This window comes from Balaenoptera borealis, assembly GCF_965194805.1.
Source record: "Balaenoptera borealis genome assembly, chromosome: 10".
Classification (NCBI taxonomy): domain Eukaryota; kingdom Metazoa; phylum Chordata; class Mammalia; order Artiodactyla; family Balaenopteridae; genus Balaenoptera; species Balaenoptera borealis.
This window is the reverse complement of record NC_138874.1, coordinates 1,922,985-1,946,604: the sequence shown is the minus strand read 5'-3', so window position 1 is coordinate 1,946,604 and position 23,620 is coordinate 1,922,985. Positions and strand designations below refer to the sequence as shown.

General features: G+C 43.9%; 1 protein-coding gene and 1 long non-coding RNA gene across 4 annotated transcripts in view; both read left to right on the top strand.

The window, feature by feature from the left end:
- The window catches only part of LOC309635829, a 501,182-nt gene that overhangs the window by 13,887 nt on the left and 463,675 nt on the right, over positions 1-23,620 (top strand). The gene's annotated exons all lie outside the window — the stretch shown is intronic.
- Positions 1-23,620, top strand: part of ARID5B (AT-rich interaction domain 5B) — a 188,136-nt gene that overhangs the window by 567 nt on the left and 163,949 nt on the right. Inside the window, exon 2 of one of the 3 annotated variants that reach the window (XM_082407414.1) lies at positions 18-272. In XM_082407414.1, the coding sequence (XP_082263540.1) occupies positions 18-272 (255 nt within the window). Of the gene's footprint in view, positions 1-17; positions 273-1,119; positions 1,221-1,902; positions 1,921-23,620 lie in introns of those variants that run through there. The other 2 variants (XM_082407415.1, XM_082407416.1) reach the window with 2 other exon arrangements.

Below are 23,620 nucleotides of genomic sequence, written 5' to 3'. Positions count from 1 at the left end.
CTTTTTTTCCCCTGCAGTGGGTCGGCTCACCGTGTGGCTTGCACGGACCTTACATTTTCTACAAGGCTTTTCAATTCCACCTTGAAGGCAAACCAAGAATTTTGTCCCTTGGCGACTTTTTCTTTGTAAGATGTACGCCAAAGGATCCGATTTGCATAGCGGAGCTCCAGCTGTTGTGGGAAGAGAGGACCAGCCGGCAACTTTTATCCAGCTCTAAACTTTATTTCCTCCCAGAAGACACTCCCCAGGGCAGAAATAGCGACCATGGCGAGGTGGTAAACTTATATCTCCCTCTCTTCTTTCTTTATTATTTTTTCCCGTAGTAATGCTTATTACAGGGCAAGCTTGAAAATACTGTATTCACTTCTGCAGGCGAGCAGGATCGACTTCTTTTTTAAAGGGGTAGCGCCACTAGCTGGGGCTCGAGTATTTTGCCATTGTCAGAGTTTGGCTGTCAGCTTTACAAAGAAGATCCAACTGCTGATTTTAGTCAAGATCAAATAACTTGTTCGAGAAGGGTTTTGTTCAAGGATATGTGTGTGTGTGTGCGTGTGTGTGTGTGTGTGTGTGTGTGTGTGTGTGAGATCCTGCTATTGCCGCTTGAACATCACATGCTTTTTATATTTTTTGCCTTTTGAAAATTTACCTTCGCGCCTGGCTCGGTAGGGGATGGGTGGATTTCTTTCGGTGGGTTTCGATATTGTTCCCGTTTTTCTTTTCTTTTTTTTTTAAGTAAGTATTTGATATGTTTAAGAGGGCGGAAATTACGAAATGGAGGCAGAGTGAGATCAAAAGCTATTGAGTTGGCAAAGACGTGTTGAATAAAGTGATAAATGACAGGTACTGGAATAATACATTCAAATAACTTGCAGATCTGCCCGGGCGGATTTCAAAGCGGTCGTGTAACCGGCACAAACACGTTAAGCATTAACAACTATCTCTCGTCCCCACCCCCTCCCCCCGGACAAGCCATTTGATGTTCTAGTTTTCAATTACTCCACGCAAAGTGGACGCCTTCCAGCGCGATCTTTGGGGATGTGTGGGACGCGGACGGGGGAGGGAAGGGCAGAGGGGTGTGTGCTCGCCCCCTGGCCCTGCGGGTCCGGAGTCCTCCGTGCCCAGACGGCGCTCCTGGGGAGGGTGGAGAGGGACAGAGCCTCCCCGGCACGTTTCTGGGCGGCCGCGGGGGCGCTCGCCGCGCTCCCGGCAGGACGCCCGAGGTGAGCCCGCTGTCACCGGTCGCCGGGGCGGCCGCCCCTATTCGGCTCTGTCATTTCATGTGTGACCGCAGTTCTGCGGGCTCCCCTCGTCAGCTGACCGACCTCAGCGCCCTGGTACCTACCGGGGGAACTGTTCTGGGGAGGCTGTGCCCGCGGCGCGGCGGGGCGGGAGGGCGCGCGGCCGCCTGGCCAGGCTTTGTGTTGCCCAAGCGAGAGCAGGGCAGTCAAACTCAGACTTCTGAGGGCAGCTAGCTCTGTGCCAGGCTTTCGAGCTGTCGAGGTAGGTGTAAGGATCTTTTTGTTAAGTGAACGGTTCCCCGTTTAACTCATCCCGGAGCTCGAAGCTCCCTGCCAGTCCTTCCAGAATTCCTTGGTCTGGTGGAGTTGATTGTACTTTTGGCACCTTCGGTTCACTCCTCCTCGCCGGGATCGAGTTACCCGTCAGTGGTCTATGCCGGTTAATTACCGGAGTTCGTCAAAACGTTCGCCCTCGGATCTGCCTCTTCGGAAATAAGCCCCTCCCTCCTCCCGAACACCTCTCCCAACCCACACGCCCTCCCCTCCGCCCTCCCGGCCAGCTCTGGGTTTTAAACGTTCACCTTTCCCGACGTCTGCCGGCAATTTTACAAAGGTGTTGTTTGGAAATGCTGTGAAAAATCCTGCAGCCTACCAACAGGTTGAGCTCTTTGCACCGCCCAAGGTTTGGCTCGGCCCCCTCCCCCGACCCAACTTTCCTGCGCAGCTGTCTGCCTTCCCCTCCCCCTCCTGATTTCTTATTATTTGCTTTTCAAATTTATTACTTCAACATGGCCTGTGATCTGGAAAAGGGAAGGATTAAATATCCAGAAAAGAGCTGGTGCCTAATAGACTTCTGACTGAACCCAGGAGGAAATTATTCAGTGTTTTATGGGATATTTTGTGGCCACACTCTTTTTTTTTTTTTTTTTTTCAGTTGAAAGCGGAATATTTTTTAAAGACCCTGAATTGACCCCACTTGGTCCAGTTTTAATTTCTGTTGTGTAGTTAAACAGTAAATTCTGATTTAAGAATAAAAGAAACATTAGCCGAAGGTTGCATCTGGTAGAACTAATGATAGTGAATAGATATATTTTTAAATACACGATTTTTAAAAAGATATTATTCATTATGGGGAAATGTAAGCGAACCATTTTAATGATCTTTGCGTTTCGTCACTGCTATATGAGCCATACCTGAGAAAATTAATCTTGCCATTTAAAAGTAAACTCTAGGGGGTTTGGAGAGGGAGATGGCTCTATTTATATTCCTCAGCTGCATATACATCGTCTAATATTATGCATGATTTGTTTTTTAACGCTAACACGGATGGTAATTAGCTGTATGATTATAGTTGTATATTTCATTAGGACTTTGGCTGATGTCATTGTGAATTATTCAGCCATATTAAAACAATTTTCAGTTGAGATAATGACACGCCTCAAAATTATGCAAATACAGGCTACATTGTGCAAAATAATTATGACAAATGTAAAGCAGGTAGAAAGTTTCCCAGTGCAGATCGGTTTTCCACCCTGGTGATGTCATTTCCCCCCTGGCCTAAGATAGTCATTCATTAGCAGAATAGCAGCAGGAGTCTTCTCTGGAGGGGAGCCTGCAGAAACCAGCATTTACTGCTGGCACCTAGAGGGGGCAACAGGGCCCTCTCATTAAGACGTTTGCTTTGTTTTCTCTTACTCCGTTAACTTGTTTATACAGTGAAATGATTTTATTATTGATTTTAAATAGTTTTGAATGATGCACTTGCCATTTGCAATGAATAACTGAAAGAGAGAGGTGTCGTGGTGGTGCGCACTGTGACTTGGAGAAAATGTTCAGCACATTTAATCAGCCAGTACAGTTTATTTAAAGTAACCAAATGGAGATTAATAATTTCTTGATTGAGCTGACATCAGCATCCATTTCGAAAGGACAGCCGGGACTCCGTATGCTTTTTTGGTTTAAGAGCACCATTCTGTCTTTTTATGATTTCTTGAAATATAAAGACATCAGTTCTAAAAACAGGGAAATTATCATTGTGCGAGATTAGAAATAGCGTCCCTGTGCGGTTTGCTATGATCTGCAGAGGACATTTTTTTTTTTTTTTTGGTGGGGGAGGGAAATTTTCTTATTGATCTTTGCATTAATTGTATCAGGCTAGATAAGGCAGGACTTTGTATGCCCATTTTATAGATGGAGACAGAGGCTTGAAGAGTTTATGTGGTTTGTCAAAGGTCGCCGGCTGGAACCTAGGCCTTCTTAAGCTTTAGGGTTGCTTTATTTTCCCCCTGAAACCTACCCTTGAAACTAGAGCTTGAATACCTCATATTATATTCCAGAAGTGTGTACTAAATGTGGGCAGTTCCTTGTACATTTTAGAACTATGACTAGTCAGCTTTGCTAAAGGTCACCAGATATTTAGGTAGCAGAATCATTCTTATTCTATAAAGTTCAGTTAATCCTAGCCAGTGTCATAGAACAATAACAGTTACATTTTAATACCATTATTAATAATCATTAACAATTTATTACTAGTTTAAATAATTAGGATAATGTCTGGCCTGCTTACATCACTGCTGCCTACACGTACTTAACAGTGCTGGCAGCTGGTGTGGAGGAAAAGCATTCCAGAGAGTCACATCTTGATTCTACAACTTCCTATTTGTTTGACCTTGGATAACTGTAAACACTCTGAACCTCAGTTTCTTCAGCTGCAAAATGGGAACAATAGTAAGGCTGACTGGGGATTGTTATAAATATCAAGAGGCATTATTATGGGCAAAATTACTTTATAACTGTAAATTAAATAAATAGAAAAGAGTTATGATTATGAGGGTCTTTATTTTAGATATTCTTAATTTATAAGTAAGAAACATGATAACTTTTATGTCTGTGTGGAGGCTTCTGGGCCTAATCATGATACAGTCTTGAATTATTATGAAAGTGAAGAGCAGGGCCATATGCAAGGAGTTAAGTGTCTTCAGTAATTACCTACAATTGCCATATTCAGCCAGTAGCTCTTCAGAGGAGGAAGATGGCAAAGTAGGCGGGTAATTGGTTCTGTTACTGGGTAACTTCTGATTACATTCATTTTCAGATTGCCAAGTGCTTAATCTCTAGGCAATATACGCTCTTAAAAATAGGTGGATGTACAAGGTTGGGTTTCAGCCTGACGGATCATGGGCTGGATTCTACAAGAAAGCTTGCTGGTCCCCTGCAACAGTGAGCGTGGATGAGTAAGTCAGTGATGTCAGGGAGTCAATATCAAGCATATCTGGGCATTACAGATTCTAGTATGCAGCCAGGGTTTCTAACAGTGGTTTGACTATCACCAGCTTCACTATCCAGTCAAAAATTGTTAAAAATGCATATTCACGAGCCCCTACTGGAATTAATTTATTTAGAATCTCTGGAATTGGGGTCCAGGATTCTGCATTTTAAATAGTCTTGCTCTAGCTGTGTGGATCTTGGGCGAGTTTTAAACTCTGTGCCTCGGTTTTCTCATCTGTAAAATGGAAATATGGTACCTACTTCCCAGGATTATTTTCAGGATTAAAGGAGTTAATACATGTAAAGTGCTTACTACTGAGGTGGGCACATAGTAGAGTCTCCAGTAATAGTTGACTCATTTATTATTATCATTAATATTAGTATTATTGTTCTCGTTAAAGTTTGAGACCACTACCATGGACCTTCCTAAAGAAAGCTTTTCTCTATGAGAGGGCAGCATCTAGGTTAGTTTACTAGAACATATAGCCAGTTCAGGTCCCCCCAGATCAGGCTGGCTTTCATCCATATGGTGGATTTAGCAATGTTGCCATTATAAAAGGCTCCTTAAGGATTTACATTTTAGTATTGAAATATGCTGTCAACTGGATCAGCAGGATTTTTTAGAAGATCACCTGATTGTATCACAGACACATTCTGAAATTCAGGAGGTGCTGGACTGGCCTTGCTCCGCCTGTGGGTGGCCACTCACTGGGTCTCTGGTCTGTTTCCATGAGCTGATTTTTTTTTTTTAGAAGTTTCTGAGATCTCTTCAGTGTCCTCACTAGCCTTGCACAATTTCTTTAACTTTTCTAAGCCTCAGTTTCTTCATCTGTCAAATGGATTTAATGGCTTCTACTTTGCCAAGAGAATTAGTGATAATAATGAAAAGGTCCTGGCAACCAGCCTCGTACCTATACATGCGAGCTCAGCAAATGATGGATGCTGTTATAATAGTTATTGTTTATTTTTAGTAATGATCTTAAGCTAAGAGAAGGAATATCTTTACTCTCTCCCTGGCAGGCCCTTTAGAACTAGGGTGAGAACTAATGAATTACATGGAGAGAGTTTATTAGACTGTGACAAGTATCAGCAAACTAAGGCCAAAGGGCCAAATCTGGCCCACTGTCTGCTTTTGTAAATAAAGTTTTACTGGAACATAGACTGTTTATGTATTGTTTATAGCTGCTCTCAGGCTACAGTGTCAGAGTTGAATGGTTGTGACAGTGACCATATGGCCCACACAGTGGAAAATATTTACTCTTTGGCCCTTTACAGAAAAAGTTTGCTGACCCCTGGTCTATGGAGTTGATCCGAAATAAGAAATGTGACTGTGTACCTTTTTGTCTTTCTTACTGGGCTTTGGAGCAAGATCCAGTAATAGAAGAAATACTTTAACGTTAATACGTCAAAAACCTTTACATGTACAAAATTCTGTTTCAGCATTGAGCCTAGGGTGTTAAAATTTGAGAATCAGTAGAACGTATACTAAGTTGTATTTTGTATGGTTAAGTTCCCCATTCCAGCCAATGCTGGTTTCATCTATCGTGAGTTAATAAAAGCTACTTGCTGAGTGCCAGCTATGTGCTCCGTGCTTTGCTAGGTACAGAGATGGATGTGAAACAATTCATGATGCGGCTTTCTTTCTCAAGAAGCTTATCAATCTTGATAGAGAGATGAGATCAACACATGTTTTTAAAAAATGTAAAAGCAATATAAGATGTAACACATTGGTGAATTGTGCTGACAGTAAATGCAATACGTTTTCAAAGGAAGGGTCACTATCTGTATGTTTTTGGAAAAGGCATGTGTTCAACTCCTCAGCTGCTGATTGAAGACCTACTAGGTGCTGGACAGTGGGGTACTGAGATACAGGAGAATGGCCCAACCCTCAAAAAACTCTTAGTCTACCCCCATAGATAGACACTGGTCACAGAAAAGCTGTCAGACTCTTATCTGCATCCTTTAGTTAAAGTGGAGATTAACTAAGGTCACTATTTATTTGTAGCCTTTCACAATCTTTCTGGAAACTATGAAGTACTGTCTTCACCTTTGAGGTCTTATTCACTCCAGGCATATTTATAGAGCACCTATTTTGTGCCAGAGCCTGTTCTAGGCCCCGACATCCAGCATTGAACAAAACAGACAAGTATCCCTGCCCTCAGGGGGCTTACAGTCCAGTGTTTGGTTTTAATCTCCCAGGTAGTTTTCACATGGTGCTTCCTGGGATGGTTATCTGTGTGCTTTTCCTGTGCTTGTCACTCCCTCTTCCCCCTCCCCACTGCAGTGCGGGTCTCAGAAGCAGAGGGTTGTGCCTTACTCACCTCTGGGTCTCCCCAGAGCAGTCAGTGCATTCATCAAGTATCTGCTGAATGACTGAATGACATGATTAAAATGACTGCTTCCCCACAGCCTGCTTTCTTTAAGCTTGGCCCGATTTCTTTCTTTCTGGCAGAGGGTCATTCACCTGTGGGCCAGTTCCAGCAGCCCACCTCACATTTCTTTCTCTTCTAAAATCCATACCATTTTGCACCATAGGCTCTGAAAAAGCACAAAAGTTTTTTTTTTTTTTAGAAGAACTCGCCAAAGAAATTAGTGACTATTTGGGACTGAATGATCAGGCGAGAGCCAGCATCTCCATCTTTTTGAGCATGTTTCCAGTCTTCAGCCATCAGCCCATAAAAAGTCAGGGTTTTGGGGGAATTCCCTGGCGGTCCAGCGGTTTGGACTCTGAGCTTTCACTTCCAAGGGCCTGGGTTCAGTCCCTGGTCGGGGAACTAGGATCCCACAAGCTGCACGGGGTGGCAAAAAAAAATTGTATTAAAAACAAATAAATAAAGATTGTTTAAAAAAAAAAGTCAGGGCTTTGGGGTGGCAGTCTGTGGAAAGATGGGACTTCGGGGAAGAGGAGTCACTTCTCACCTGAGTGTTGGTTGGCAGTTCTGGCGAACTAGCATGTTTTTCAGACTGATGGTCTTGACGAGGCCACATGTTTGATAGCAAGTCAAAATTGTAATCAATTAAAACCTGTCTTGACATTTAGAGTGTCAGGCACATACTAAGGAAATGTTATTTTTATGAAGTGCACGAGTCCATACATGTAAATACTTCGCTGTTAATTATTAATAAAGCATACCATTGTTCATAGTGGCATCTAGTGATACATGACTCAGGCTCATTTATCAAAGTCTAGTTTTAACCAATATCCAGAATATAATTGCTGGAATCAAATGGATTTGCTTGTCATTTTTTATAGCCAGGGTGGTTGGATATTTGCCATCTTCTGCTCGGAATAATATTGCAGCTAGTGATTACCCGTTGGCTTGGCTTTTAAATAAATTTAAAATAAATGTATTGATTGTTGGCTTAAGGATTCATTCGCCTCTCAGAAATGTGGTCATGGATTCCTGCATTTCTTGAAAAATCTGCTCCTGTGCCCTCACACGAGGATGGCTTTTTCTAGCCGCACCATGATCCTTGCTGGCTTCCTGGAGATGAGAACCTGGGCCTTGGCCTTCAAAGAGCGTGGCTCACATCCTGGACAGTCAGCATCCGTACTGACAACACAACATTTCAAACATGCAGATGATGATGAGTATTGAAAGGGTGCTTTAGAATCATGCTAATGGCATCAGTCTCCAGTACACACTTGCGTAAATTAATTCTGCTTTTAAAATCAGATGCACCGTTAACAGCGTTAAAGATGGATATTTGACATTTATCACACAGACTGGGACGTGTGGTTTAACTGCATGAATTTTCTGTAGGATCTTGGTGGCTGTATGAATCGACGCACAGTGGCGGGTGTCCTTACACACATGAACATCAAGTTCAGGGTCCCGTCTCCATCCTTGAAAAGAGAGAAAACCTGGGGGTAGAAACCACGTGTTGCTAGTCAGTCTGGCGGCCCCATAACCATCTCCCCTCTCCCCACCTTTCCTTTCTCATGACTCCAGCTCACCCGGGCTGAGATGCACATGCCCCCTCCCCAGAGTTGAGTTCCAAGCCGGATCAGTGGCACTAAACATTAAGCTCTTGTCTTTGAGAATAATAGGCTTTGCTTTGTACACCCTCAAGCATGTTGAGCTACTGTGCAGGCTGGAAAATAAAAATGTTCTAATTGTGTCTTTTAAATAAGCATAGGAGTGAATTAATTAGACCATATTTTGTCTTTAGTTGCTTAGTTACACAATAGTATTCCTGGGCACGAGTAAGATAAATTGGCTCTTTTTTGTGCTGCCTGTCCTTTAATCATAATTACTGTATTGCTCAGGAGAGTAAAGCATACATAGATTTTGAATTTTTTATTAATAGTCAAAAATATGCATATGATATATAAAGTATATGCTGTTTAACCTGTTTTATATGCTTTTATGTGGGAAGAAGTTTTATTGTGGTGGTAACATTTGCATTAGTTGCTCAAAGATGTAGTTCTGGGAAATACATAATTGAAATGTTTTTGAATTGCTTTTTCTGGCCTTTTCAATCTTATTCAAAATAATAGTGCCTCCAGTCTTACAGCAGTCATTCTCATTTGATTTAACATCTTTCTTTGCACTGCACGCGCAGCGCCCAGTTTTAACCCTGCAGAGCCTAGATGAGGTTTTGTGATTCACGGGCCTCACACTTTGTGCCTTATGTTTTGGGGTTCACACTGTTGGGGGGCAAGGGGGCAGCAGAGCGCCTGCATCCAGCAGCCATCACTCCAATGCCCTTCGCTCTGGCACTCTTCCATGTTCCTCGCAGAAGGCTCCAGGGTTGGAGATCATAAGAGTTTGTTGTAGCTTGGACTGGACAGTGCTATGTGCTTGCCTTCTAGGGTCTTGCAAAATGGGATGTGGCTTCTGGAAGGAACTTGGGTTTCTAGCCCCCTATCCCACCCCTCCACCACAGAGGGCAGCAAGAGTTGGACAGCTTGATGTAGTTATTGAACAATGGGAGAGTCTGGCTTAAGACCCAGCATGTGTGCTGGGCAAATGTATGTGAAAATCGACCCCATTGTTCTGTTATATTTGAAAGCAAATAAATTATTTACAGATATTTGCTAATTAAAGCACATGTTGTTTTACCAGCACAAAAGAACACGGTATTACTGGAGACAAAGTAAGTGCGAATAATTTAATCTTGATAATTCTGTGTGTTCTTCTTAAAGGACGAATATGTTTAAAAATATGTACATATACGTACATATTAAAGTGTGTGTGTGTATGTATATACAGATATGTATATATGGAGTTGTGTGTTGTGTGTGTGTGTTATTCTCACAAAGGAAGCCTTGCATACTACAGAGATAACAGGCCAAGTTACCATCCAGTTACTTGTCACTAGGCCTGCTCCAAGCTCCCTGTGGAACATTGGAGATGGAAATCATTTTGACAGAATACCGTTTTCCCTTTAGTCCAAGTTTTGCTTGCCGTCATCTAGTTTGAGCTCAGCTCTGAGTACCATTGGGAAAAAAAGCAAACTAGCCAGATATTGTACCAGGGAATAAAAATGTTCTCATTCATTACCTTGTCCTCAGACTTTCCTCAGTGACGGGCCCAGGTTTAGCGGTTTCTCTTCTGTAACAACCCAACTTTGGCGACATTCTGATTGGAAATTTGCATTGTGGAATGAGGGCCTCTGACAATGCGGTGAAGCCGTCCGATGCAGAGCAGGTTGTTCTGATGTTCTGGGACCTTCTCCTGGCTGGAACGATAGCCTGTCCATGGGTGCAGCCGGTCTCTCTGCCTCTGCCATCAGACGTGTGCTTGTAGGCGGGACTGGCCAGACGCTCTTGGCACTGTTGATCGCGATGACCAGGAAGACTTGCCATGGTTATCTCAGAAAAAGGCTCCTGGCTGATGTGCCATGGACGTTTTAATAGACTCACAGGATATTCAAGAGAACAAGTCCAGCCCCCTCTATTTAACAGATGCAGAGACTAAGGCTCAGAAAAATCTTGGGCATGTGCTCAGAGCTAGTGGGTGACAAGTAGAACCAGAAACCAGTCCCTCAAGCACAGTGGTCTGCTGCTTTGGGGAAGGGCTGCTCTCTTGAGGTTATAGTCTGAGGAAAGTAGGCAAGTGTTTCCCATGGGTGTGTTCAGGCGGGTCGTTCCAGTGCCCTGTCTTACACCAGTAGTTGGTGCCTCTGTGGGATATCACTTTTATAAAGTCACTAATGGAATGTATGGTTTTTATTCTAATGATGAGATACTTACCAAAGGGTGAGTGATTACACAGAAACCAGGCTTTGATATTCAGGGTCCCCTCTGGATCTCACCTTTATTACCCTCATTTCCAAATTCTTTCCTGGAGCCAGGAGGGCCCTCTGATAGGGATATTTATATTGACTCAAGAAAAGCGTTCTTGGTGATAAACAGAATTGGCATTTCTGCTACCGTCTGATATTCATGGATGGTTTCTTTCATTCAGAAATTTTTACTGCGTGCCTACTATGTGCTGGTTCTCTGCACTGGGATATAACAGTGAACACAGTGACTAATACCCAGATAAAGATTTCTGTTCTTAAATTACTCACTCTCTAAAGGAAGAAGGAAAAGGTAAGTTGATTGATTTATCCAAAATGGAGGAAACCCATCGCCATACATTGTAGTCTTAGAACCACATTCACACTTCGTTCTTCCAGGTGCACAACCCAGACGAAACTTCCCAACTTGCTGTTTTCCAAAACCATTTGCAGAAGTTTCACCCACAGTGTTTTCAATGAAGTTACATTTTTTTTCTATTGAGTAGCTATTGTGTCAGGCATTGCAAATATATTAACATATAAATTAAATACTCATTTAATTCTCAAAGAAATTCTCTAAGGTTGGTAGTACTGTGACATTTCCACACTTTATAGACTAGGCAACTGAGACCGAAAGAGGTGTTAAGTAACTTGCCCAAGGTCACATCTAAGTGAGACTGACAGGCAGGATTGAAAACACCAGATTCTCGATTCTGCCAGGTGATCTTCATATCCCCCTATTTAGAATATATTGAGAATTAAAATTGGGATTTTCATTATATACTGACCTATTGTTTACCTGAGCCTTTATGAATAGTTTCTTTTGGTCCTTCATCTATTTATTTAGCATATGGTTCTTGAAAGCTTCTATCCTGCTCTCTGGGAACTTGCAGTCAGATTGGCCGTGGACTGATACGCGAGTCATTTGGTAATAATACCGCGCACCTGCTCGGTAAAGTGTTTGCACGGGCGCTTTAAATCCCAGCAGCCCACGCGGGGCACCAGGCGTCTCCCTTCGGTTCGCTCCCTCCTGAGCGGCGTCTGTGTGCCGCCGCACTGGGCCCTGGAGAGACAGGTAGGAAACCAGGCAGATGCTGCCTTCGTGGGGCTTCTCACTGCTCGGGGAGCGCAGGCACGATTAAGCAAACAATCCTAAATAAATGGGTGATTTTGTGGTGCGGTCAGCGTGGAGAAGGGAAAATACAGCGACCTAGGATGGGGTGCCTGATCTTGTTAGGAAGGTCTCTGGAGGCATTTTGCAAGAAGTAGCGTTTGAACTCAGGGCTAAAGAGATTCCAGTGAAGATTGGGACAGGGTTTCTTGGTAGGATGTGGAGGTGGGAGCGTTCTCCCTTTGGCATGATTTCTGGGCTGCGCGGAATCTTGGTGAATCCCGGAAACAGGTTAGAGACGCCCACTGAAGCCCAACTGGAGGCACCTACTGTTTTAGATCCCATTGAGACACCTGTGTACCATTTTCAGAACTGATTTACATTGTCTGCCTGGCTGTGGAGAAGAAGAAAACGGAGCCGCAAACTAAGGCCTATAGGCCAAATCTGGCCCACTGCATGTTTTGTCAATAAAGTTTTATTGGCACATAGCCACCTGTTTACAAATGGTCTCTGGCAGCTTTCACACTATCGTGGCAGAGCTGAGTAGTTGCGACAGAGACTGTGACGCACAGAGCCTCACGTGTTTACTATCTGGCCCTTTACAGTAAACGTTTGCCTGACCCCTGGTCTAAAATGATTTTAATAAAGTTAGTAGTAAAACTAGGTGCCGACAGCTTCACATGGACCTTTTGTTTACTCCCTACAACCATAGTACTATGAGGTAGGTTCTAGGGTCACCTCGTTTTGCAGGAGGGCAACCTGAGAGGCTAGGTAACCTGTGCAGGATTCTAAGTTCACTCATCAGGTAAATGACAGAGGCTGAATGGGAGCTCGAGCTGTCTTGATTCCAGAACACAGACGGCAGACGCCTCGTGCTGTCCTGCTGACAGGTCGAGGAATTAGGGGTTGTATCCGAAAAGGGGTGTAAAATTTGCTGAGGTTTTTCTCTGTGAAGTAAAATAGCACAACTGCTGTATCCTGTTCAGAAACCACCTCCTCTATGGTGTCTTCCACTGACGAGGAGGGAGAGGAACCCGGAGCAGAGGCACAGGTGTGGGCCGGGCAGGGAGGCCAAAGTGGATGGAGCCAGGGCTGGGAGGCAGAGTGACGCTTGGGAGAACCGGGGAGCACGTGACTCGTATGGCTGTTGCTTCTCAGGTCCTGTCGAACATTGCGGGCAGTAGTGTCATTTGCTGTTGCCCTATCTTTCCATTTTTTCAAGAGACGTGCCAGAAAGCCAGATTTTTGTGTGGTTTTAGTTGGCAGTTCCGTACAATTTAAAAAAAAAAACACTGTGGGCCAAACGCAACATGTCTTCAGTCTAGATGTGGCCCACGGGCTGCCACCTTGCACTCTCTGGAGGAAAGCTTTGGAATATTACAGTTTTGAAAACTTTCTCATATTTGGCCCATTTTCTGTAATGAAGCAAAAGGAACCTATTAGTCCTAAAGGGGCAGCAAAGGGAGGAGCCCAGGCAGCCCGGTGGACAAAACCCTCACCATTTTCTCCAGCCAGAGCCCCGGAGTCTGGAGGGATGGAAGGAATGGACGGACGTGCGAGCTGGGGCCCACAGTCAGGAAGGGGACAGGTATCAAGATGTGGGAAGAAGGAAGTGTGTGAGTGGGGAGGTGGCCTGAAGCCATGCTGAAGGCGCCCTGCCGAAGGGGGCTTGTGAGCAGACCCTTGAAAATACTTTGGCCTTTCACGGGTGGAGATTTTTGAGGAGTGAGAGTGAGAGAAGGGGAAATCCTTGGCAGAAGAAGCCATAGGCAAGTAGGAAGGCAGGACGTTCCAGTATTGGATGTGGTCTGCATTCGGCGAAGGAGCAGGGCTGTGGTGGGCAATGAGGTAGACTGAAGCCAGACCTCGGGTTGTCTAGCTGGTCAGGTTGGACTTGAACCTAGAGGCAGTGCTGATTAGTAATTTCACGTGTGTGATTTTTCTTTCTGTTTAGAATATAAACTCTTAGTCTCCAAGCTTGGTAGAACCAACATGTGCATATGTACTTTGACTGGTAGTAGCTGCACGTCATCTTGGTCCGTTACTTAATTTTTCTGGGGTCTCTGTTTCCTTATCTGTGAAGTAGGCTCATCTTGCTGGGCTGTGATTATCAAATGAGACTTGCATGGGCATAAAGTCCCAAACCCTGGCCTGGCTAATAGAAGACCCAGGCCTTTAGCAGATGCTAGTTACCGACCCTGTCCTTTCTGGTCTGAGACCAAATCCTAACTTTATTGTCTCCATGAAGTCTGTCCTGGTGCTAAGACTGTTAATAGTCCCTTACTAAGTAATTTATTGGTTGAGTCATTGGGTTACTAACTATTGTTTGAAAAAACAATAACTAAGAAAACTATCAATTTAAATTGAGTTAAACTTCCTGGTTCTCCATCTGTCCTGAGAGATTTTTCTTGTGTTTAGGTTCAGAGTTTTTGATTCATGTTTGAGGTTTCCAGTCACTGTGAAGGAGTCACCCTCAAGCCCATTCTGCTCTGTTCTATTTGTGTCTTAAAGGACCGTAAGGGGGCATTTCTTCCATCAGCCACAACAAAATAAAAAGAGATGGGAGTCAAGAGACCAAACCTGCATTCCAGATGTCCCATCTCAGTGTGCCGAAGAAAGTTCAGACCTGGTGCTTCCCAGGTCCCTCCCCTTTCATGATGCAACCTCTGGGAAACCTGTGTTGATGTGCTGAATGTGCACAGCATTGAATTTATTGTAAATACCCTCCCTTTCCCGCCATTTAAAAATAGCCTCTCCTAGTTCTTATTTTTCAAAACACCCCGAATCTGGAAATGGGTTTCACCCCCCTGTCATCTCCTCCTTTTCCTCTTTTGGTGGTGGTAAGGAGTGTATTCCAGGCTAACTCCTTTGAGATGTGTGATGCCAGGTTCTTTCAAAAAGCAGAAAGCATCAGCAGAAAGAAGGATGTAAAGGGCTAGAGTCCCAGCCAAAATGGCTGGGGAATCTTAGAAGAAAGATCTTCAAAATAGAGGCTGCCTGCTGGGCCATTAAATCCTTTTGCTTTGGGTTAATCCCACAGTGTGTATCAGATGACTAGAATTCAGATGAAAATACTGCTGTAGTACTCAGGCTCCTCACCAAATTATTCCAAAATCTAGTGTACATGGGTTATAAATACAGAAAATAATTGAATTCTGTATGTCTTAAGTGAGATAATCTGTTCCATTCTGTTTCTTGTGCACATTCTCCATAACAGTCTAATCGTGTTCTGTGCTCCTGGGGGCTGAATGTGTATTCAGCAACAATGCATTGGGTTGTAAAATACGCATCCCCAACTATTTGGGCAGGCTAGAAGGAGGTTCTAGTAAAAAGGCTGAAGATGTTTTTCCTAATGCAAATGGTATGAATCACACACATGGTAGTGTCTTTTAAAATTATCAGTAGGCTCTGTTTTTTTTTTCTTTACAGTTATAGGTCCTATTTCTCACTCCACATTTTGGATGTTACTAGATCAGTAATTCAGTAGACAGCCAAGCAGGTGTTCAAATCATTTCTGACCCCCAGAATTCCTTAAATGACCCCTCGAAACAGTGGAGTGAAAACATTCTCAGCATGACAGAATATTGAGATACCTCAGTTGCCTTAATTCTTTTTTTTTTTTTTGGCCTTAATTTTTTTTAAATTAATTAGTTAATTAATTAATTAATTTTTGGCTGTGTTGGGTCTTCGTTTCTGTGCGAGGGCTTTCTCTAGTTGTGGCGAGCGGGGGCCACTCTTCATCGCGGTGCACGGGCCTCTCACTGTCGCGGCCTCTCTTGTTGCAGAGCACAGGCTCCAGACGCGCAGGCTCGGTAGTTGTGGCTCACGGGCCCAGCTGCCCCGCGGCATGTGGGATCTTCCCAGACCGGGGCTTGAACCCGTGTCCCCTGCATTGGCAGGCAGATTCTTAACTACTGCGCCACCAGGGAAGCCCAGTATTAATTTTTAAAGGCTATATTCTGCCTTTGTTCTCTCTTTTTAAAGAAAGAGAAGCCTTGCTTTGATCTTGGCCATGAGAGCTAGAGGATTGTGTATCTACAGGACCTGTAGATTGTATATGTAGGCAGCACCGTTGTGTAACTGGTCAGCCGTGCCAAGGCCCTTGAGAAGGTGAGAGGAGGACAAGAGACATGAGGCTTGGAATTCTTCTGCGGTAGCGGAGGACATAATATAATATTGCTCTTAACATTTCTATTTTTAAATATAGGCCTTTTGACTGCAAACTTTTATTCAATTCACTTCAGCCAATATTTATTAGTACATACAAGGTACCGTGGAGGTGATAAAGAGATGAGTAAGATTGGCCCTTCTTCCTCTAGTTGCTTAGAGGAGATAGAACATAAAGTCAGCTTTACTTGATAAGCTTATATTTTACTTTGCCCCTTCCATCCTGAAAGGGATGCTTATATTGTTGTGTAGTATTCTTGGAAATTTCTATGGATACCCCCCAAAAAGAAAAGATCTCTTTTTCAGGATTTAGGCAGTTGCATAAAGCATTCTTCCATTGGCTTGTAACTTCTCAGCAGAAATTAATCTAATTTCCAGGCAGAGTTAAAACTGTATTTAGCACCTTGTTTCACAGATTTTATTTCATTGTCACACAAAAATATGTCAACGTATTCCATGTTAAAAGATTAGTGTACTAGCTCTCTATTGTTGTGTAACGAATTACCCCATATTTCCCATCTTAAAGCATTTCTCATTCACAGTTTCTGTAGGTCAGGAGTCTGGGTAAGGCTTAGCTAGGTGTGCCTGGCTTGGGGTCTCTCAAAGCTGTAGTCAGGGTGCCCGGCGGGCCCTAAGTCATCTCAAAGCTCTCTGGGGCTAAAATCTACTTCTGAGCTCACTTCTCTGCTCCTGGGCTGTTGGGCTGACGGCCTCCTTCCTTGTTGCCGTTGACCTTGACCTCCCTGGTTCCTTGCCCAGCCGCATGGGCTTCTCCACAGGCCAGCTCCAGCATGGCAGTTGACTTCCCTCACAGTGTGTGAGCCAGCCAGGAGCCACAGTCCTTTGGTAAACTAATCTCAGAGTTGAAATCCCATCACTTTTGCCTAGGTCTGTTTGTTAGATGTGGGGCATTATGTCCAGCCCATATTCAAGGGGAGGGGATCACACAAGGGCATGAATGCAAGGAGGTGGGGATCATTGGGTGTCCTTTTAGAGGCTGCCCACTACAGTCAGCAGTGGAACCAATCACGTTAGTATAAAGCTAGTCTGATGTGGATTGGAAGATAGTCTTCTTACCCTGTTTCGCTCTTTTTTTTTTTTTTTTTTCTCCTTTTGTTGTTGTTATGCATTCTCCTTGAGTGGTTCTTCCAAACACCTCCCCACTCTTCTGGGCATTTAATTATAGACGACATACATAATAGATAGCAGACTGCTTTAATCCTTCAAATATTTGTTAGTCTTAGAGCATGTCAACAAGTTATATTGGGTCTTTCTAAAACCTAATGTCATATATATATATAAATTTATTTATTTATTGTGTTTTATTTTATTTTTGGCTGTGTCAGGTCTTAGTTGCCCCACGGCATGTGGGAATCTTAGTTCCCTGACCAGGGATCGAACCCATACCCCTGCAGTGGAAGGCGGATTCTTTTGCCAATGGACCTCCAGGGAAGTCTCAAACCTAATGTCTTGATCAGTGAATTTGGGGGGTTTTGCTGGAAAGGACATTGCGTCTGGTGTGATGATGAGTCTGCAGAGAGAAGGGGGATGAGGACGCTGTAGCTGGTATAATTAAACAGGCTCCTAGATGCATAAAAACATAGGTGTGGTTCACGCACAGTGCTCGAGGAGGGGCGTTAAATCAGGTTGGCATATGTCCATGTAACGAAGTCCTAAACATCCACATGAAAGGGATTGTTGTCCCAGTTTGTGTTTCTAACAGGTGAACCTATAGGAAATAAGGATCTCTCAGCCACTCTTCAACTTTGTGCGTATGTCAGGGAGCAGCTGGCCTTCCATCTTTTAAATTCTGTGGAAATTATCTGTTTCACGGGAAAACTCAACTGTTCCTCTTTCAGGGAAGATGCAACTTGGTTTTAGATAAAGTGCTTAAAACACACCTATGTAGGCATTAAAGGTTTGAGAAAAGGGTGGCATTAAGCAGATTCTGGTCAATTATTTTTTAATATCTTTTCCCAGTCGGTTGATTCTCTTTTCACTTTTTATTTATTTATTTATTTGGCCATGCCACACGGCATGTGGGATCTTAGTTCCCCAACCAGGGATCGAACCCGTGCCCCCTGTAGTGGAAGCATGGAGTCCTAACCACTGGGCTGCCAGGGAATTCCCAGATTCTGGTCAATTTTTAATAATGGAAATTGATTTATGGGGTAGCTTCCATGCGAAACCTGCCAGAAACTTAGAGAAAAGGAGTCTGGATTCAAATTTAGAAGCATGTATCAGCTCTAGGACATATGTATGCTATGTGTTTTTTCTTTCATCTTGAATTTGACAACATACCGCGTCCCTCCCCGTGCCTTTGTATCCTCTGTTCCCTCTGCGTGCAGTGTCCTGTGTTCTTTCCCCGCTCGTTCCTTCTCTTCCTTACGGTCTCAGCAGAGACCTTCCCTGACCATCTGATTTGAAATCATCCCCACTTCTACCCTCTGTTTCCCATTATTGCGCCTTCTAGTTCTTTTGCCTCAGATTTTATTATCTGACCCCCCACTCCCCTCTTTGCCAACACACACACACGTACCCTAACCCCACACACAACTGTGGGCTCCAGGAAGGTAGGGATTTTTATCTGTTTCAATTTCTGTGATCCCAGTGCCTGACATATAGTTAGTGCTCAATAAATATTTGTTGAATGAATGAGATCACTTATGACAGTTTCTCATTATATAACTCACACTTAGCTGGGGACTGTGGTTTACTGTATGTGTCCTGTGTCTCCCACCCCCGCTAGACTGCTGTTCTTCCCCAGCCCCTTGCTGTTCCTAGTGCCTAGCGCAGCTCAGAGTAGATGCTCCGGACATTGAAAATGAAAGAATGAATGGATTCTCTGGCAGAGGAGACTAGAGAGAGAGTAACCTTCGCTTCTAGGCAAGGAACAGGAGCCCTGGGCACTGCCCGTTTCTGAAGGGCAGCACCAGTGTCTTCTTCATCCTTCTCTCTCCATGGCTGGTACTCAGTCCAGTGCCTGGCACAGAGCAGAGTCAATGCAGGTTAATTGGATCAGGTTGAGTTGAGTTGGGGAAAAGCTCAAACAAAATCCCTCCTGACAATAGCACCGGATGAAGCTCAGCTTGGGAATGCTCAGCTTGTGATAGCTCCTTCTGGATTCCCTTCTGCAACTGTTTTGTCAGAATTCCCGATAGCATTCATTCATTCACTCATTCGTTCGTTTGTTCATTCATTCATTCATGCATTCAGCTCCTCCTGGTAGTATACGGAATATCAGAAGACATGGAAGGCAAGTTACAGCCCTGCCTTCAGAAAGCTTACCTTGAGGAAAACTTGGGCTTTATTCTCTGGTTTATACCACCTCACTGAGGTGGCAGAGAGTTGGAATCAGGCAGCCATAGTTGCTCGTGTCTGTCCTCTGTGTTGGCCTCCACACCACGGTCTTTGAACAGGAGTAGAAAGGTCACCAACTGTGGCTGCAGATTGGCTCTTATGTTAATCCTGGCTTATTCAGAAACACTCAATATTTTTCCAAACTGAGTTTAGAGCTTTTGACTGAAGCCTGAATCAGTTACTGTGTCAGAGCATATCACTTGTATGGGAAAAGCTAGAACTGTAAAATACAAAGCCCCTTTTAAGTAATCCAATATAGGATAATTACATTATTAAATAAAGCCGTGGGTCTCAAATTATTCCACTGCCATTGTACATGTGAGGGTAATAATGTGAACTGTGCTAAGTGAACAGAGTGAAAAAAAAATGTTTAACAAGAGGGAGCATGTCTAAATCATATGTTTACGTTTAAATAAAGGCTACAGAAAACAGGAAGATTTACTTGGTTTCTACATTAAAGTGTGCTAAATAGGCGTAAGGCTTTCGATGACTCTCTGTGAAGACTGCTCTTCTCATTAATGACAGCAGTATATCAAGGTGCTGTGCCAGATCACCAATAACCTTGACTAATTCAGTCGGCTCCCACCGTGATTTTCATATACCAACAGGGGCAAAGAACTTCCTTCGTCCTTTTAGGGTCTTGATTGAATATGGGCCCTGCTGAACTTCATACCTGAGCAGGGTGCCGTATGCCTGTAAAACTAGGTGAAAAAAAGATCAGCAGGTGTAAAAGTAATGGTTTGAAGTCACTCACCGTATTAGAACATCTGGGTTGGGTGGTGGTTGAGTTTGGGTTTTATTGTTATTGTTTTTGCTTTTAGAGAATGGTCTTATAGGTAACTCAGCTGTGCTTTAACACTGGAATTGGCCTCATTTATCTTCTTTTGTTTCTGTTTTAATGGCCAGAGCTAAGTATATGGGTGCCAAGCTAGTTTTTATTATGGCAACCTGAAAGTAGTTAAAAAATAGACTGTGACGTTAACACCCTATTAATTTGGCTAAAGGAAGGGTAGGCTGCTCAACCATTGACTTAAGGCATCTTCTCTACATATCAAATGCTTGCCTGTTTAGAGAGGATGCTGGGATGCATTTTCTTGATTTCTGTGTAAATTTTTTTTTAATCTTAGGGAGGAAAAAGAGATGCGTGCATAGTAAATCCAAAAGGAAAGAAATGGAACTGGGAATTAATGAGAGGATGTTTCTGGGGCTTTCTTTAGAGAGGGCCTTCTGGTCAGGGAAGCAGGCTGCATCCTAACAGGTTTCAGATGAGCGAGTATTAAAAATGTTTTTAGGAATATTAAAATATTTAGGGTTTTTGAATTACTTGTTTGATACTCAAATGCCTTTGGCTGTGCCGTGAAGGATGGTCACATTACATTTGACAAATCGCCCCTCAGAGCAGTCTTCTGTTTGCTTACTCCCTGTAATTGCGCCAGGATGGATTTCCAAAATTCACCGAGCCACAAGCATCACGCCAGTGTCTGGTGAGGGGGAGGGAAAAGGTTGGAAGAGAAGGGGCTGGCTTGGGAAATTGGAACCCAATACACTAATCAGCCTCCATGGCAAATCCATTTCATCGTGTTAAGGGAGTCACATTAACCCTTAGCAAACTTGAGGAGATACCTGCATCACTCAGACAACAGAAAATTCTTCACATTTTTAACTAGTGCATGTAGTCTTACTTTGGGGGCAAAAACAAAATACAAATGAAAAAATTACAAATCTTTTTGGCCCAACATGACCTTAAGTCCCAGCCACCCCAGGAAATTGCTGGGAGATGGGGAAGGTTCACTTATCCCAGGATAGGAGTAGGTTGGAGTGTTACTGCTATAAAGGCTTAGAGACCAATTTCCCAGAGAAATGATAAGCTTACCAAGCTGGTTTCTGGTTCTACTTCAGTTTTGTCATCTCTAAAATGGGCCTGAGGTTACCTACCTCAGCAAGTCCTCATGGGGATTAGATAAGATGATGTCTGTTAAATTCATAGATTAACGTCTGGGTAGAGTAAAGCACCTCAGAGTTTGCCACCGCTGTATCCTTGAGGGTTAAGGAGAAGCCCAGACGTTCTTAATTGCTTTCTGGCCCACCCTTTGCCTTGGAGGTACCCAGCAGGAGCTACAGGGATATTATTGTCCCCAGACAAAGAATTAAGAGGAGTAAAGAACATGCACAGTTCCTTGCAGGTGACATCTGAAGATCGCTCACCCTCCTTCCCTCATTTTCAGTTAAAGTGATGTTATGTAATAACAGTAATAGCCGTCATTTCTTGGATGCCTGTGTTGAACTACTCCAACAGCCTAGTTACCCTGTGAGGTGGGTTCTTTTATCCAATTCCCCCCGCCCTTTTTTCAGATGAGACCTTGGCGAGATAATGTCACGTCCCAAGATTAACATTGACATTAAACACAGTAGAGCTACCTGTGAACCTGGGTCCATGAGACTCAGAAGCCAGTGCTTCCTCAGCTCTCAGTTTCCCCCAGCGTGGAACACCCAGACAGGGGGGACCATTAAGATAAATACTTGTTGTGTGCTTTGGGCCCAGCACAATCCATGGCTCCTTGGGAAGTACAAGGGAAGTAAAAGTTAAACGTCCTCGCCGTTAAAAAAGTCTCTGCAATTCTGCTGTTTATTGTAGGAGACAGAATTATGCAACTCAGAATCAAGTACTGACACCTAACAAAGATTTAACATTGTGTCACGGGTAATAAGCACAGAAATTCCCAGTTCGGGGACCAAGTTAGTGTTGATATCATTTTATTTTGCCGAGTAAGGACGTTAAAAAGCAGCTACCAGCGTCCATTGCCATCCTCATTTCAGAGGAAAAAAAGATTATTGTAACACCAGATGAAAGGAGGAGAGGTGAAGTCCTAAACAGCAGGAGTGTGCAGGGAGCCTCTCCAGGCCAGCGCCGCACCCTTCTCTCTGTCCTGGGGGCCCCCGGTGTGGCTCCATTAACAGAGCTCCTGGGACCAGTGGCTTCCAGTGACATTCCCCCACAGAAGACGGAGGGAGGAAGGAGAATGAAGGCAGGTGCTTATTCCCTGTCCTTACACGGGAGGTTCCCCCGGGCTGCTGGTGTCCCTCTAAGGAAGAGTCACAGCCACTGGTGGAAGGATCTGCTCTGATCCTGGTAACCATCCCCCCCACCTTTTGACGATTTCACCCAGGAGTGGTGATAGCTGAGATGCTGTTAGCCCAGGTTCCTGCGCTATCGCTCTCTTAGGGTTCTTTTATATCCCACCAACATCTTTGTCATTAGTCCCTTTGTAAAACCCTCCTTGTATTATCATTACTCAACTGTTCCATCTCTTTCCTGTTGGGATCCTGGCTGATACAAGAATAGTCCTTAAAATCTAGCATATTTAGCTTCTTGAAATACTCACTGTGTTGTCTTCATTTTTATCATTTCATTTTTCTCATTTCACCACTGACCAGTGAAAGCTTCATCTTGTTGACCCACATTACCATTCTCTTTTGCCAGACCTTCTTGGACCTCTGACTGGCAACCACGTGCCTGCAGAGTGAAACCTTTTACTCACTTTGTAGATGTCCTGTTAGCAGAACATACTACTGTGTAACAGGGAGAGTCATGGGGCAGATGGTACCTTGGATATCAGGTATCTGAGGGAGGCTTGCAAGCACGGGAAGTGGCCAATGCAGCCGGGCCCAACAGGGCACTTTCTTCCCCTTGCCTGAGTCCATTGGTGCGAAAACCCAGGATGTTTGGGGACAATTAAGGTGAATATGCTGTGTTCTCCTGTTTTCATTCTACCCCCCCTCCCGCCAACCCCTCTGATAATACACGTATGTGTTTATTGTCCTTTGGGCTCCATTAACATAGCTGAACATGGCTCTCCTCAGCAATGGTCTGCTACGGGGTACCACGTGGTGCTATAGGGAAGGTTCCGTTCATGTCTTCTCTCCTGAGGAATGATATATTAATAAAAAAAAAATAGGTTTAGCTCTGTTTAACAGAGACCCAGAATTAAAGCTGCTTAAATAAGTTGGGAGTTCAAAATCTCTCATGTCACAGCCAATGGGTAAGTGTTTCAGGGTTAGTATGACGGCTGTGTTCTACGAAGTCATCTAGAGACCTGACTCCCTCTAGCGTTTTCTCCTGAGAGATGTGCCTTTATTTGTATGATCCAAAGGCATATCCATCCCCTCTGAGGGCCTGACCTGGAAGTTGCGCACATCACGGATACATCCCATTGGTCAAAACTTGGTCACATGGCCGCATCTGGCTGTA